This window comes from Alligator sinensis, unplaced genomic scaffold, assembly GCF_000455745.1.
Source record: "Alligator sinensis unplaced genomic scaffold, ASM45574v1 scaffold78_1, whole genome shotgun sequence".
NCBI lineage: Eukaryota > Metazoa > Chordata > Crocodylia > Alligatoridae > Alligator > Alligator sinensis.
Window position 1 is genome coordinate 895,311 of NW_005842171.1, and position 17,155 is coordinate 912,465.

Below are 17,155 nucleotides of genomic sequence, written 5' to 3' on the forward strand. Positions count from 1 at the left end.
CCGTCCTAGAAGCGGGAGATGCTGCAGCTGAGCACTGCCGGGCTCCAGCTGACATGTGAAGCAGCCCCAGTTCCCAGGTGAATCAAAACAGGGGCTGGGGAATTGAACTGGTTCAATTCCTCAGCCCCTGGTTTAATTCTTCTGGGAGCTGGGGCGGCTCCATGTGTCAGCTGGAGCCTGGCATCACTCAACCCCACTGGCCCCAAATCCCAGACAGTGCACGGCACCCTGCTGAGCCGCACTGCACCCGTGCCATGGGGCAGCTGGCGTGTGTGCCAGGCCGTGGGGGGGCAATCCTTGCTGCCCCCCCCGCTGCCCTGTGCTGCGTTGGAGGGGCACCTTGCCACGAGCACCCAGATGCCCCAATTGCTGCTGCCAGAGCCAGTGAGGGAGGGGCTTTTTTTTTTTTTTAAAGTGCTGGGACTAGGGTGAGGCCAGGCAGCGGATGGGGCTGGGCAGGGCAGCAAGGGGGCTTCTCCCATGGCTCCCCATGCCTGAGGAGAGGCAGGCACAGCTGGAGGAACCGTGGGAGAACCTGCAGCAGACCAGCTGTGCCTGCCTCTCCCCAGGTGACCCGAATCACCGAATCTCTCCAAATCAGTGCTAAATCTTCCAAAGCTGATTCAGCTGAGTAGATTCAGGACAGTAATCCGAACCTCCGAATTGAATCACTGTCCTCTGAATCGGCTGAATCTGAATTCAAATCGAATACTTCCCTATTCGCACAGGCCTACAAAGTTCCATACCATATATGGCTGGGAACATGTCTCAGAGGGAGAAAAAAATCTCCAACTAGGCACAACAGAAGTCAAATTAAGGCTATGCCTCCTATATCTAGGAAACTAACAATAAATTTTATAGTAAATTGGATTTGAATACCACTATTTCAACTCCTTAAAAACAAAATACTAATATAGAAATACCCCTATAGTTTAAAGTGCCTGATTATCATCTGATTTCTTTAAGATTATTAGTGAGGTTTGGGTCCAAGACACCTACTCTGAGACCTGGTATCTCCCAAGCAGATAGGAAACTTCTAGTTTCTTTTGTTTAATTCTGACTGAATTAAACAAAATTTGGGGCAGGAAATGGCCAGTCTCCAGCTTAATTACACCTATTAATCAGTTAACAACAAGGCATGGCAGGCGAGAAGGCGGGAGGTTGGCCCATAACAGGTGGGCGGGGTCATCAGTAGATGGACCCCAAAGAGGTGCACCTGTTACAATGCCAAAATGAACTTGGGCCAACAGTGTGGGGACGTGGTCAGGAAGGCCAACCGTACCTTGTCATGCATCCACAGATGCATCTCCAGCAGATCCAAGGAGGTGATCCTCCCCCTCTATGCGACACTGGTCAGGCCGCAGTTGAAGTACTACATCCAGTTCTGGGTACTACACTTCAGGAGGGATGTGGACAATATGAGAGGGTCCAGAAGAGGGTCACTCGCATGATCAGGAGGCAGCAGGGCAGGCCCTATGAGGAGAGGCTAGGGGACCTGAACCTATTCAGCCTCCACAAGAGAAGGCTGAGGGGGGATCTAGCAGCCATTACAAACTAGACAAAGGGGACCAGCAGGCATTTGTGGAGTCCCTGTGCCCCCGAGCACAACCAGGAGTGTCTAGAAATAACGGTCACAAGCTGGCAGAGGGTAGATTCAGACTAGACATCAGGAGGCACTGCTTCTCTGTGAGGGCAGCTAGGATCTGGAACCAACTTCCAAGAGAAGTGGTGCTGGCTCCTACCCTGGGGTTTTTAAGAGGAAGCTAGATGAACACCTTGCTGGGGTCGTTTGACCCCCAGTACTCTTTCCTGCGATGGCAGGGGGTCAGACTTGATGATCTGCTCAGGTCCCTTCCGACCCTACCAACTATGAAACTATGAATTTTTTAAAAAGCAATTTATTCAGCTTTCCTGAGGTCAGTGGCACCATTTTTGTTTATGTTCAATACTGTTAGGAATAAAACAAGTTTATCTATGGTTTACATGAGCTCATCAGTTGAAAGAAATTAATTGGTTTGTAATTTTCAAAACTACTACTTTACAGTTTGTATCTGGAGCTCACACTAATCCCCTGATATATTTCTAGCATAATTTTAAATTCAAAGTGTGCGTGCTTACTGTAACAGGACCAGGCCCCAGGGGTGGCTGTGATGCCCTCTGGTGGCCATCCAGCTCCAGGTAAGCACTGGCTCTGGGTACCTTCCCTCCTTTGCCCTCTCGCCTGCTGCACCTTGCTATTGGGATGAAGGGAGAATTGCTATTGGGAAAAAGGGAGGCTGCCTAGCGTCCCAGAGCAAGTCCTAATCCACTAGGAATTTTCTGGGTCCTTCCCAAACCCTGCTGATCCCTGTCATGCCTTCAAATGCTTGGTGGGCCCTCCTGGACCACTAGTTGCCTTAATGACTAATTTTACCATCTCCTACCTGCCCTACAGTCACACCCATGCCTCACAGGCATTACCAATTCATCATTTTGGTGGGCACTTGACAGTATGACACCTCTCCAGGACTCTATGTCCTTGTTGGAGCCTTGGCCTTCCCAGACTCCACCCCCTTTCTTTTGCTGGGTCTTTTAGCCTAGGACCACTGTGCCAGATCAACCCTGTCACACAACCACAAGGCATAGCACCCTAACCTGCCACTGGTAAAGCAGCGGGGACAACAGCAACCATTGTCCTGCTGCTGCAAGCCTCATTAAAATAAGCTTAAGAATTCCAAGGAAGAAGGCCACTCAGCCTTCTCCCCCTTCCCCTCCCACTACAGAGGAAGGCAAAACCATGCACGGTTCATACCAATTTGACCATGGGGTAAAACTTATTCTTGATCCCAAATGTTGCAATCAGTCTGACCCTGAATAGAGGGGAAGACTCTCTAGCCAGGAACCTCCAGGTTAGACCCAGTGAGATCACCAGCACTAGCACAAGAAATATGCCCTGGGCAGTTTGCTGAGCAGCAGAAAGCAGCAATGCTGACAAAATCAAGAATGCAAATTTTCAGATCACTACACCAACTACTTAAATATGCATTTAGCAATTTTATTGGAGAAGTAGTAAATTCATGTTCTAACTTCTAGAGGTACTAACTAGATTTTTCATCTGGTTTGTTTAATTAAGACTGAAATAGAACTATCTTCTTCAGCAAGGAACAAAAAGAAGTGGTTATGCCTTTAATTTATATTTAAGGCTATGGACAGCGATACTTTTTAACCATTTTAAAAGGAAAAGATGCATCAGCTGTTAAGATCTAACAGTTATATCTGTATCATTCAGTAGCAATACAAATGAACTAAATCACTTTAACCTAGAACAAAACAGGTACATTTGTAGTAGGACAGAAACATGAAGATGTAAGTTACGTTTTAACACTGTCACAGGCGGGGTCCTACAGGAGGGCCATGATCTCCTTAAGGCCCCTTCCCGTGCCAAGTTGGCCCTAGGGCATCCTCGATTTCTCGCCCGCCACATCTTTGATGTTAAAATATGTTAGGGAGGCTGCCTTTTTATGCCCTCTTGGTCACTTTTGTTGTAGTCTCTGCCTGTGGACTCCCGGACCCCTCTTGGGTCCTGCTCTACAAATGGGTGCTTCCGGGGCACCCTAGACTTAGGGGCTATGCGTGGCTCCAACCACCCCTTATACCATGCCCCAAGCCTCGCAGCTGGAACAGACGTTGTTCTGTCTGGGTCTACAATCTCTCTGGCACTTAAGCCCTTCGTGGCCCTGTCTCTCTCCGCGCCCTCTCTCTGGGGCCTTCTCCACAATGCTGCCCCTCTTCAGTTTTGCCGCCCTCCTCTGGGGCCTTCTCTATCGCGCCGCCCCCTCTCTTGGGGCTCCTCTGTAAAGCCGCCCCCTCTCTCAGGGGCTCCTCTGTAAAGCCGCCCCCTCTCTCGGGGGCTCCTCTGTAAAGCCGCCCCCTTCTCCAGGGTTCACCGCAATGCTACGCCCTTCCTCAGGGTTCACCACAATGCTGCCCCCTTCTCCGGGGCTCACCCTGCCCGCACTGGGGCTTCTCACACTCCCCCCTCTCTGGGGCTGGGGTCAAATGTACCCCGGATGCTCTGCCCTCACTGGCGCTGGGGCCCCCACACCACTGTGGGTCCCTATGAGGCCTCCTCCAACCCCTAATAGCCTCACCCAAACCACCGGTGTAAACAGCAACACAAAATACAAGCCAATCGGCTATAACTTAGACAGAAGCTGCCTGGCCATAACAATGCTCAAGCCTACCAGGAAATACTCCATCCCTTCCGTGAGAGAGCTCCTTCCTCTTTGGCAGCTGGCAGGGAACTGCTAGCCTGGCCTCAGCCCCTGGCCTTTATAAGGGCCAGGCCCTGCCCCTTCCAGTCAGCTGACCTTCCCTGGTTGCTCCAGCAACCCACAGCTGGGCTCCTTATTCACTCACTGCTAGGGTCCCTTCCCTAGCAGTTTCTCCTCCTTAGGAGCAGGGCACCTCAGTGCTCTGCAACAAACACTTCATATGGGTATCATCTGATATTGATACAATGTTACATATCTGTCTACACCCTAAGACAGGGGTTTGCAACCTACAGCCCACAGCCTGGATCAGGCCTAAAGAGACAGGTGGGGTTTCAACAGCATTCAGCAGCAGGGGGCTTTGCCCACATCATGCCATACTGTAGCTGGGTGTCAGGGAGCTTCCCCCTGTGCTGCAGTGCAGCCAGGCAGGAGGGAGAACAAATGGCTGTAGGATCCAAGTACTGGCCTGCCTGAACACAAGCTAATCTGTTACCAGAAAATGTTGCCAACCACTGCCTTAAGAGAATCACATTAATACAAATATTTGATTCAGAAACTATTAACCAACCGTAATGGAACATCCATTTTGAATGGGGGAAATTTCATGTTCTTATTTTTAAAAGGTTTTAAGCATGTTCCAGTCCCATTGTATTCATAATATTTTTAAATCATCAATTTCACTTCCTGTACCAACCCTTTAAAACAGCAAAAAATTAATTTGATTCTTCTCTATTAGATAACCACATGGGGAGTATGGAAAGATGGGACTGAGCAAATATAGGATGTGATATTAAGTAGCATTGCTAAACAGCTGTGATTCAGTAACACCACAAACAGCTGGTGTCATTTGACAATGGGATTGAAAAGCAGAAAACTTTGAGAACTACAGATTTTATGAAGTGGATCATAATTATAAACTTCACAAAAATCATTTGATCCTGGAAAGAATGTGGGCATCTGACAGCACAGAGATAACTATTAAAAAAGAAAGCTAAAGCATAAACCAAGGAATACAATCCTAGGAATCTCAATCACACAGCTGGAGTTAATTTCCAAGGCAAAAAATATTTTATAGAAAAAGAACTACATTGTGCTGTAATAGGGATCCCAAATATTTTTTATGATAGCAAACAGTACAAAAGGTTTTTAAATTTTTGGATATTTACACTCCTGCTGATTTCCCCCAGGCACCTGGAGGCATGCTATACAACACTGGTTCTCAACCTTTTGTACCTTACGTCCCACCCATGTAAGGTCAAAAAATCCTGGATCCTGGTCCCACTGGAGCAAAATTGGAAAAGCGCGCAAAAGCAAAATCAGAAGCCTTGCAGTGGCACTTCTGGTTTCACCGCTGTGACCCGAGTCCCACCTAGAGGAACTTTGGGATGCGTCCCACTGGTTGAGAAACCCTGCTATACAAGACTCATTTTATAGTTTATTTAACACAGGATGGTGGACTCTTTCCACCACATATGCTATGTTTAAAGTGTTTCTTAATTATAATATAGAGCTGTCACACAAGTTCTACCCTTCAGATACAAGGCCATTCCAATAATGTTCAGAAATGTAACTGGGTTTACTGACAGTTTCAGGGGAACAGAACCAAAAGTACAAAAACCCACATAGCCTCACTAATTCTTTACTTTGCTTCTCTGTAGATCTGACAATTTTCAAAATAATTTTAATAACCAAACATTGAAATAGGCCCTCATTAACACCTACTAATTTTATCAAGCATCTAAAAAATGGGTTGGTTTTCTATTACCCTTTACTAGAGTCATGCAAACATACAGTAGATTCAAATTCTGCTCTAGTTCAGAACACTAGATATTTGAAGCAGTTCACTGCCATACAGACATGCACCACACCCCCAATGCCAAGTATGCCTCCCTGCTACAGCCCTTCAAAAAATCAACATGAAAGCTTGTAGTGGTAGTGCTCAGTCACAGGGCACAATTCAATGCTGTTCATCATTTTGGAGATCACTTTTAAAGTACTTCAAGATTTACCATGAAAAATTTAAATAAGTCCCAGAAGAGTAGAAGGAAATGGAATACTTTACCCAATTTATAACTTTTTAAAGTGCTTTGGCCATTTTTGAAGCATTTCTCCAGCCACATGCATCTGTATTCTCACTGTGTGGAGCAATTCAAAGCGCCTTACACTTAAACCAGAGATGTCAAACTCATTTAGTCCTCAAGACCAAATCCAGACTTCAGGGCTCCTCACAGACCAGATCCAGCAACACAAGTGGCAGTAACATTAACCCTAGGAGGTGCTTATGCCTCTATGTTGGAGTGCTGTGGGGCTTAAAACTTCTGTCACTGGTCCCACCCCCAGATTCCCAGCCCCTCAAGGAACCCTACAGGCCAGTCAACACAGATTCTGCAATCATTCACATTCATAAATACATCACTTCAAGCCAAGTTCCAGTGAAATCACTGAAACTATTTGTAATTTAAGGTGCCACCCAGTACTACTCACACAAATTTCATAATTTGAAAATCCTCCTCTGCAGTTTATGCCACCTGAAACTACTTTCCTGTACATATGCTTCTTTTGCCTAAAACCTCACCTGAAATATCTTTCTTGTTGCTTGTAACTCTTAATTTCTTTCTCCACCCCCATTTTATCGCTCCAAGTTATGTGACTTCAGTAAATTCTGGAGAAATGTGACGAAAGGTTTGTACTGTATGGTACACTTTGCATGTAAAAAGTTAATAGGAAACCACATGCTGGCTCTGTTAATATTAACTAAAAAGAAATTAACTTTGTTGAAATCTAATACACATTCTACTTACACCTGGCTACATTTTTAACCAAAGGACTATGCAAAATACTAAAAAATGTGTTTCCACGAACAATTTTACATCAACAAAAAAGCTTAGTAATAGGTTTCATTTCTTTTTTGTGAAGGGTGCTTGCGGGATAGAGGGAAACAGAGCTGATCGTATTGAATTGATGGCTTTGATTTAACAGCAATAAAAGTACCATTAGCAGAACTATTTATTCACAGCTGTTTTGCTATAGTAAAAATACATCCTTTTAAATCACACACATTAAGGCGAATATTACTTCAACAGTGTCTCACTAGTCATCCAGGACAATTTTAAAGTTTCCTTCAAGGTGGACTGAATATAAAAAATCTGCTACTTACCCAATCTCCATCCAAACTGGGTAACAAAGCTGTCATTCTAGAAACTGGAAATGACTTCTTAGTTGCTTCAGGAGAACCCAAAAACTTCATGAAATAAATTACATAACACAGCACTAGAACACTGGTGTATAAAAGCTGTAATAAAAAAACATTAGTCTATAATCCACCCAAGTAAAATTATTCCCATAAGTATTCAAAATTAATCCTTCAAATGACTAATACTAAACTTATTTTAGTCAGTTTGTAAAGAAGCATACTAAAAAACCCCCAACTACATTAGTTGGGACTAGCCCCTGTGCAGGAAAGAAGAATACAAAGATAAAAAAAATAATAAAAAGGACAGCTTCTGTCTTTAGAACTAAACTGTAAAGCTTGTACTTGACAGAGGAATACAGTTAACTGCACATCCTGATTCAGGCCACAAAATATGCCATGACCCAGTCTTTACAGACTATGAAATATCATGAAGTCTTTGGGACAGGTATTTTAAGTATATTTGTACCATACCTAGCATAATAGGGTTTAAACCCTACCATAATTCCAACAAACAACAAAGACAGGTTCATCTATACAAAGGTTTTATTAGTTTGGAGAGATATCTCTTAAATTAAGTGCCAGTTATTAAAGTTGTTGAATGTAAACATGTTTACCCAAAATTACCGATGATATTACTTGCTTAAGGCCTCCAGATTTCATATATCATACACTACGCCAAGGGTGGGCAATTATTCTAGCTAGAGAGCCACTTAACAACTTTTGGTGAGCTGTTGAGGGCGTCAAGGGTAGCCCCACCCCTTGACAAGTGCCCCGCCCCAATTGCCATCTTGGTCTTCCCTCTCTCCACCTGCCACTTGCACCCAGAAGTAGTCCTTCTGGGCGGGGGGTTTGCCATCTTGGAACCAGAAAAAAAACTGTATACTAAAAATGAAACGTCTACTATATTTTAATTTTATTTCAAAAATATTATTGTCCTGATTTCTGTGTGTTTGTGTAGTATATATAGAGGTGATTTTGTAATAGCTCAAGATAAAGTCTTACTCTTGTAAGTCATATGTTGGGGGGGGGGGGATGGGGGGGGGGGGTGGGGGGAGGAAGGTCTGTACAGGGCAGCAGCAGGCAGTAGGCCATTGGGGTGCTCCTGTCCCACAGCAGGCAGAGATCCGTGGCAGCGCATGGCTCTGGCTGAATCCCATGAGCTGCACGTGGCAGCACAGAGCCCGCCCAGCTTGGCCAGCTGGCATGTACCTTCAGACCAAGCTGGGCTGTCTCTGCACCAGCATTTAGGGTTCCTGGCACTGCAGTTGGGAGCCTTGCACCATCAGGCCAGGCCAGATCCATGCCTCCACATGGGGCTTCCAGCACTCCAGCGGAGAGCTGCATGTGGAGGCACGGAGCCCACCCAACCCAATGGCAGCGGGGCTATGTGCCATGGTGGGGGGGGGCCACACCCCCACCTACAAACCCCACCTCCACCTCCCACTCCTGCAGGCAGGAGCTCCTCATCCCACTCACCAGCTGTCCAGTCATGTGCTATTGAGCTTGGTGCCTCCACTTGGGGCTTCCAAATGGAATTCCAGAAACCCCACTGAGGTGGAAGCACAGGGCCCGCCTAATCCAATGGCACACAACCTCTGAAAGCCCACCTCCCATTGGCCTTCAGCAGGGTAGCCATGGGCCACTGATAATTGCTTTTTGGATGGACTCCACAGGCCAGATCAAATGGCTGGATCTGGCCCGCAGGCCATATTTTGCCTGCCCCTGCACTAGGCAATCTAATCTTTTTGGAATAAGGACAATGTGCAAGCACAAATGTTTGTTAAAGCAACATACTTTTTAAGACAAGGTCATCTGCAGCTGCCCTTAGTAGAAAATCAAAGTAATATTCATTAGAATTAATACCAAGGCAATTCTATGATTAGATCTATCAGTCACTAGGTTGTGTGAATAAATTAGGAAAAAAGAATGACAATATGTCCTTATTTGCAGAATGCATACACATACAGTGAAAATGATGTGTTATGTGCTTCTCTTAAAGCAAACTGAGTCATGGTGCTAAGTCAATAAACATATATTAGCAAACAATAGCTGTCTCCATAACCCCCCAAAAACATTCTCCACATACTTTCAGGATTAGACAATAAGCTAAATACAAGAATGAGAATCAAAAAAAAGCTTGCTTGAATCACAAACTTACGAGAGAGAAGGCTGAAAACTTACCTGAGCCAAAGAAAAAATGTAAAGTCCCCAGTGAGGAAGGAGAGCTACTAAAATGACTGTCAGAAGGCATTTGGAGAATATGGAAAGACTTTCAGCAATTACCTTAAAAAAATATTCACAATTATTCACAGCAGTAGAAAGATCTGACATTCTGTTCAAATTGTACTTGAAGTAGACAATGTTAATACATATTAGATATGAGATTTTCACAGCTAGAAGAATTTTGCCCCACAGCTCTGATTTTATTTCTTCAAAAATGTGTAATAAAAAATCCTGAGCCATCTTTGATTATCTCAATAAGTGTTCCTTAACTGTTGCTGGTAAAGGGGAGAGTAAAGAAATAAAAGATCTACAAAAGAAAAACTTTCATTTTCTGCAATGCTGCATTTTCCTAAGTTATATCCCAAAATAATTAAAATGCAAACATAATGGAACTATTAGTTCCTTCCTCAGTTAAAAGTTATTTTATAAGGATAGTTAGCTATGTTAATCTGAAGGCAGGCAGAAGTCAGGCCAGGGTGGGACTTTAAAGCCCAAGGAGTTCAGACAGACATAAACGAATTCTTTCATCAGATGCCAGAAATGGACACTGATGTCTATACATTGTGCCTGGTGTCAGCTCATGCCTACATATTAATGTATCTATGTGTTGACATGTTGGCTTTAAAAGGTTTATTCTTTTCATATTAGTTTAACATAATTGTTTTTCTTGCCCATATTCTTCCACAATTTTGATTTAATCAAGCTTTACAGTAGTAAGCTGCAAAAGTTATTATAAATGCAGTAGCACATTTGAACATATAAAATATTTTTGTAATTTCTTATTTACCACTTGTAGAAATAAAAAAAGAAAACATTCATTACATGTATTTATATTACTAACCTTAAGCCTTACAAACAAATGTGCTTGTGCTAAAACCCAAAATGGTTCTCCTAGGAGCTCAACAACTGCAGAGAGACCAAACGCAATTACTCCAAATTCATAGTGAGGAACTACATCTGGATCGGGTACTTCAAGCAACTGCAGCCAGACCCAGCCCAGGAAGAGAGACCAAAACACCCCCAAAGGAACTCTTTGGGGGCAGAAGGGGAAAAAAGAAAACATACAGAAAATGAATATTAAACAAGTTTTTTTTAAAACAGAATAATAGTGATGTTTGAAAAGGAAAAAAGACTGAAGCTCCTTCTTCATGTTATATCTATTGCACAATTAACTTGTGAACTGCACAGTTAAATTTAGACTGGCTGCTCATGCAAATTAGCTATCGTGCCTTAAAAGATCCAAGCAGCTATAAAGTTATTGCTCAAAAATGTGATGTAACTTTATAGCTAGTTTCTATTCAGCTTTAATCTGCATATGTATGCAGTCCTGTGGGTGGAAGACCATAGCTGCTGTGATCTCCCAGCCACTGGGGAGCACAATGCACCCCAAGGGCTGAGAGATCACAGCCAATGTGGTCTCCCAGCTGTAGGAGTGCAGAGTTGCTCCAGGCAGCAGCTGAGAGATCACAGCTGCTGTGATCTCCCAGCTGCAGGGCACTCCACACACAACCACAGCTGGGAGACCACAGCAGCACCCCACAACTGCCCGGCTAAGTGTCCTACAGCTAACAGGGCTCTTGGTCATGGCTATGCCCCATGCAGAGCCAAGACCGAAAGCCCCATCAGGTGTGGGGATTCTCAGTCCCAGCTGCACATGCTCCCCTTGTCAGCAAAGGGAGCTCCCAGACATGGGAGCATGCTTCTTACCAATGTAGGGGAAGCCCAGCATTGGGCTCCCCCTATACTGGAAATAAGGCATGATGGGATCTAATGCACAATCCCACAATCACACCTCCTGCCATGCATGTATGGCATGGCAGGAAGAGCAATTGTATGGATTGTGCATTAGATCTCACCGCACCCTTACTTGCACACACAGAGGAGGCCTAAATGACTTCATTCCAAGCAGAGCAGACAGTTAAAACATTACACGTTGAGTCCTTTGTTTCACAAAGCAAATGTTTTAACTTGACACTATACTAGAATATTTAAAACTTGGAAATAAAAAGATTTATGCAAATGTGTTAAACATAGTCTAACTAAGTTTTATGACCCTCAATCCCTCTCTCTAATAAGTTTTTTTATTCTTTTTAGCCCTTCTCAAATGACTCATATACGAAACTAATGACAATCTTTTCCCCTTCAGGGGAATACTTACTCTCTCTAAGACACAATCCTTTTTTTTTTTTTAATTCTTTTCCGGAAAGGGAAAGACTACTTGGGAGGCCTACCAAATCTTTTCATAACATACTATATACTAATGATGATGAAACCCCGTGGGTGTAGAAAAACACTATCTGAACAGCTTTGAAACACCTTCAAGGCATTTCCAAAGGCTAACCTATGGAGGTACCAGTTAGATAAAATGCTCCCAAGCATGATACTTGAACTGGGAGTTTACTCCCAACGCTCAAAGCATTCCAGGGACCTACTACTCCCAGCACTCAGGGTGCTACTTCATTGTAGATGTAGCTTGCTCTCCCATGCCCCACAACAAAGTAAGACCCATCATGCCTCTAAAAGCCCCCTGTGCATGCTCCTGCCCTTGATGCTTCCAGATTTAAAAATCCTCATCACCATGAGATCACTGTGTCCTTACAGCAACAATTCCACCACTGGAACAAGGATACTCCTGCACATACCCCACTACTCCAGTGGGGGGGGGCATTACTCTGGGAATGCCAATAAATGCAGATCAAGGTCCCCGCCGTGAGGGAGGGAGTAGGGCTACGGCTGGGGCAGATACTGCCCAGCTGGGGCAGCAGCTCATCCTGGGGCGGCAGGGAATGTGGGGCATGGCTCCTGCCACTGCACATACCCCTAGGGGAGGCATGTGCCCCAGATCTGTGCACAGGCTGAGGGCAGGCTGCCCACTGTGTGCTCAGGGCCAGGGCTATTCCAGCCTCTTTCCAGCAGCTTTCCTTGGGCTGGGTGGGATGGGGCGGGGTGGGCAATAGTGGCACTGGGTGAGTGGGGCTATAGCCTCCTCAAAATTTGCTGCAGCCTCCCCTCTCTGCCCTCTGGATGAGCTGCCAGCTCTGTCCTGTGCCCTGCCCCATGCCGGCTAGGCACTGCCTGCCCCTGCCTAAGCCCCACTCCCTCCCTCACCGTGGGGGTCTCAATCTGCCCCCCCCCCCCCCACCCCCCTCCCCCACCCCCCCAACGCCCCTTCCCCACAACAGACTTACTAGCCCGATACTGCTCTCCATGCTACTGGGCCACATATCAGCAATTGGACCATCATCGGCCAACATGGCTGGTCAGTAATTGGCCATCGAAATCGTCCCATATCTTTATTGGTGCAGCCCTAACTAGAATAAACAAAAAAGTTAAAGGACAACTTACGTTAGCCACAGCAGATTAATAGTTTTAGTCCAATTTCTCCTTGTACTTCCACTTAGGCAAGCTCTGCGAAATGCCTCTCTCGCTAAGAAAACAGTTGTAGAATAAAGCAGTGTTAGCCTAAAGAAAGGGGATAGAGAAAGAAAGTGACCCCTGCGCATACCAACTTCTATAGTTATAACAGAGACAGTACTAATATCAATATTAAAAAATTCCTTTAAGAATAAACATATCTGTATCATCCAAACTACTGCTTGGAATGGTGATAAATACCACACTCCACTAACCCAAAAGCTCATATAAAACTACTATGTATAACTGCCTGTAAAAACTGTGGACGTTAAGTAAGAATTTATTCTAACAGATTTGTCTTCTCCAAAAAGAATATATAATATGTGGACCTGCTTATCCACAACAGGATAAAAAGTGGTATCACTCCATAGAGTTTAATACAGATACTAATAAACAAATAATTCTTATTGTACTTGTGTAATATATAGCTTCTATTAACATTTAAGAGAATATAAGGATACAACATAGTTAGTTTTTTGAACCAGTACTCCAAGATTTACCTGAAAACATTTAAATACCATATTTACTCAAATAAATGATGATCCCCGCCAATAATGAGATTCAATATAAGGAAAATGTATAAATTTGTTAAAATTGTCCAGGTACAGAACCTAATTATTGGAGGTTTGCCTTGAATTTCCCCCCTCCCACTGCTATAGCAGAGAAAATAAATCTGGGCAAGGGTCAGGTAGACCACTTGCCCTCTGCCCCCACAACTTCTTTCCCCTGCAGCCCCTTACCCACTTCTTTACCATCAGACCTTGTTCTCTCTGAGCCCAAAGAAGTGAGAATCATATCTGAAAACACTGACCTAAAAACAAACATACCTGCACTAAGTTGCATATAGGAAAATGAATACAGGTACCCATAGACTTAGTTCATCCAAAATTGATGTAGCTTACCTCTTCTGAAACTGTTGCAAGTTTTAGCAGAGGTACTTCAAAAGTACACTTTTAAGCAGCACTTCTGTACTTAGTTGTATATAATACAAACTATAACATTAGTGTAAAGCCAAAAGGCTCATGATTTACCATATAGTTCATTGGGTTGGACCCTTGCAGAGATAACAGCATTTTAAGCCATGGTGATACCATATCTCAGCACTGCTCAGTATGCGTGTGTACTCCATATACAACCCCCCAAAAGGATCCATGTGCTATTTAGTCACATACCCATTCACGATGGGTGTTCCTATCACAAGTCATAAGAGTCTCCAAAAATGTACATATGGATGAGGAGCAGGGCAACCTGGTCTGGCTCCATCTCATGGAGGGCAGGCCACACTAATCATATGGGACAAGCTGAGAGAGGGAGTGACAGAGGGATTCTGCATAAGCTGTTTGGGACCCCATTCAGTGATGTTTGCCAGACATTTAATGCTGGTGAAGAAACAGACCTCATTGGAAATGGGTGCAACTCAGCTGTGGGAGTGAAGAAAAGTCAATATATATTCAATGTAGTGGCTCACCATGACTTGGAAAAGGGCACTGAGGGGGGCTGAGCACAATGGGCACTACCATATATCTTATTCAGATGGGTTACACTAACCTATCCTTGTGGTAGGTTCCCATTGGTATGTTGGCCCAATATGAGCCATGTACCTTATTGTCATGCTCAGTGTTGGCTGCATTTATCAACTTTATAACTGGATTCCATTGCTGGGCACATGCTACTTTTGGCATCAATTTAATGATAGACAATGTATTTAATGAGCTTTCTTTGTAGGTGAATGTAAGACAATGGGCTTTTTCCTCGTCTTATGTTTGAATAAATGCGGTAGGTCCCATAAGAGTAGAGGGAAATGAAATATTTAACCTCACTTATCACCTGTCAATACCAGCACCTAATATTTGTATGTCCAATATAGAACCATAAGAATCTAGAGAATAACTTCACAAGTGAGTAAGCAGACTGACAGGTCCATCGTATTAAAGGCAGAAATATTCCCATGTCACTCAAAACAGTACTAAACATTTCACTGTAGAACTCCTGCAAGTCAAAGAGGTTTTGGAAACTACTGACTGGAAGCAGTAGCCTTCAGAATTATAAAGACTTTTACCACAATTAATTTCTGTTATTCTTTATTACCTTACATTCACTAGGCCAATAATTTCTTTTGATAAGTAACGGAGAGTAAATGCATTCAAGCCAAAAGTAATCACTCGAAACAGTATCTGTGAATAAAACAGCAAACAGGACAAGCTACACCAACTACTTTTAAATACAAACGGAGATAAATCTTACAAAAAAGCTAGATCATACTGATTCGTTTAAAGCTGAGGAGGACAAAGAATGAATGCTCAGCTTACAAATGACCAACAGCTCAACAGACCCATGCTTGGGACAGGACCTTTAGTACATGCTATCTAAATAGCACATTTTAACTAAAAATAACATTAGGGACCCACTTAAATCGGGGCAAGACAAAGAGATTTTTGTGGCCCACTCACAGTATGCCACTTACATGGGTATTTTATGTTGTCATGCACCCCTCGATGCTGACTGACTGACAGGTCCCAGAGGCGCCGTCACTTGCCTTGCCCCTTGATGATTGGCAGAGAGGGCTGCTCTTCATGCAGCCTTGCCCCTCACCACTGACTGGCAAAGAAGCCCCACCGGGGAAAGAGGGATGAGGGGGTAGCCACTGTCTTGTCTGCTTCCCTTCATCCCCACTCTAGATAGTACCTTCCCCAACTCCAGCAGGTTTTTGGGCCAGGCAGCAGCAGCTGGTGAGAAACACTGGCTCCCACTAGGGAACCAGCATTTTATTTTTAGGTTTTGGGGGGGGGGGTTAGCAATTCTGTGGGAAATAGCAGCAAACACCATTTTTCGTGGTAATTGTGAAAACTGCCATTTTTCAGTTTCTATGAAAATGTGAAGGTGCAATTTCAGCAAGTCACCACATATTCTGTTCAGTGCTAAACACCACACCTCGCTAGCACCATGACCGAAAGAGACTTGGGGGTCCTGACTGACCACAAGATGAATGAGCCACCTATGTGACACTGCAGCTGGCAAAGCGAACAACTCTAGCTTGCATCTACCGATGAATCTCAAGCAAGACCCAGGATGTCATCCCCCCACTCTACTTGGCCTTGTGAGGCCACATTTGGAGTACTGCATCCAATTCTGAGCTCTACAATTTAGGAAGGATGTGGAGAAGCTTGAAAGAGTCCAGAGGAGAGCCACGCACATGATCAGAGGGCAAGAGAACAGGCCTTACGAAAACAGGCTGCGAGCTATGGGACTCTTGAGCCTGAAGAAGCACAGGCTCAAGGGTGACTTGGTAGCAGCCTATAAGTACATATGGGGTGTGCATATGTGCATCTGGGGGAACACCTATTCACCAGAGCACCCCAGGGGGTGACAAGGTCCAACAGCCAAACTCCTGCAAGACCATTTTAGCCTGGACAGAAGGAAAAGCTTGTTTACTGTTGAGCCCCCAAGGCCTGGAACAAACTCCTCCCAGACATGCTGCAAGCACCTACTCTGGACACTTTCAAGAAACATGTGGATGTTTATCTTGCTGGGACCCTTTGGCCCTAGCTGACTTCCTGCCCTTGGGCAGGGGGGCTGGACCTAATGATCTTATGAGGTCCCTTCCAGCCCTGATGTCTATGAAATCAGCAAACACACTACTAAGGTTGTGGGAAGGATTGTGCGTGGCCCAGTGGTGGTACAAAAAGCAGGTGTGCACATGTGCACTCCACCTGTGGCACTACAAAAATGGAGATCAGCGCCTGGAGAGAGCAATGCTTTCCATCAGTGCTGTAAGGCTTCGGGTAGGGGCGGAGAAGGGGGGAGAGGAGGCAGGTGGTACTGAACAGGCAGCCCCCCCCCCGCGGAATGCCGTAGCACCGCGAAGCCTGCGGCACTGGACACGGGGCGCTATCCCCGCGCAGAGCGGGGGACGGCGTCGGGGACTGGGAGGGCCCGACTTGGAAGAAGCAGACGCACAAGCTGCCACAGAAGGTCAGTGCGAAGCTCCACGCAGCAGCCCAGTCTCCCGGCTCCGACCTGTCTCCGTCTGGCCCGGCCCCGCTCCCCGCAGTCAGGGGCTGCCACCGCTACG

At 45.0% G+C, this 17,155-nt stretch overlaps 1 protein-coding gene across 1 annotated transcript in view; it reads right to left on the reverse strand.

The window, feature by feature from the left end:
• RFT1 (RFT1 homolog) overlaps window positions 1–16,096 on the reverse strand; it is a 43,368-nt gene extending 27,272 nt beyond the window's left edge. The window contains exons 1-6 of the mRNA XM_025206757.1: window positions 15,548–16,096; window positions 15,177–15,257; window positions 13,015–13,131; window positions 10,511–10,700; window positions 9,628–9,729; window positions 7,411–7,545 (exon numbers count right to left, since the gene is read on the reverse strand). Coding sequence (XP_025062542.1) covers window positions 7,411–7,545; window positions 9,628–9,729; window positions 10,511–10,700; window positions 13,015–13,131; window positions 15,177–15,178 — 546 coding nt within the window. The 5' untranslated portion in view covers window positions 15,179–15,257; window positions 15,548–16,096. The remainder of the gene's footprint in view (window positions 1–7,410; window positions 7,546–9,627; window positions 9,730–10,510; window positions 10,701–13,014; window positions 13,132–15,176; window positions 15,258–15,547) is intronic.
• Between the last annotated feature and the right edge of the window lie 1,059 nt (window positions 16,097–17,155).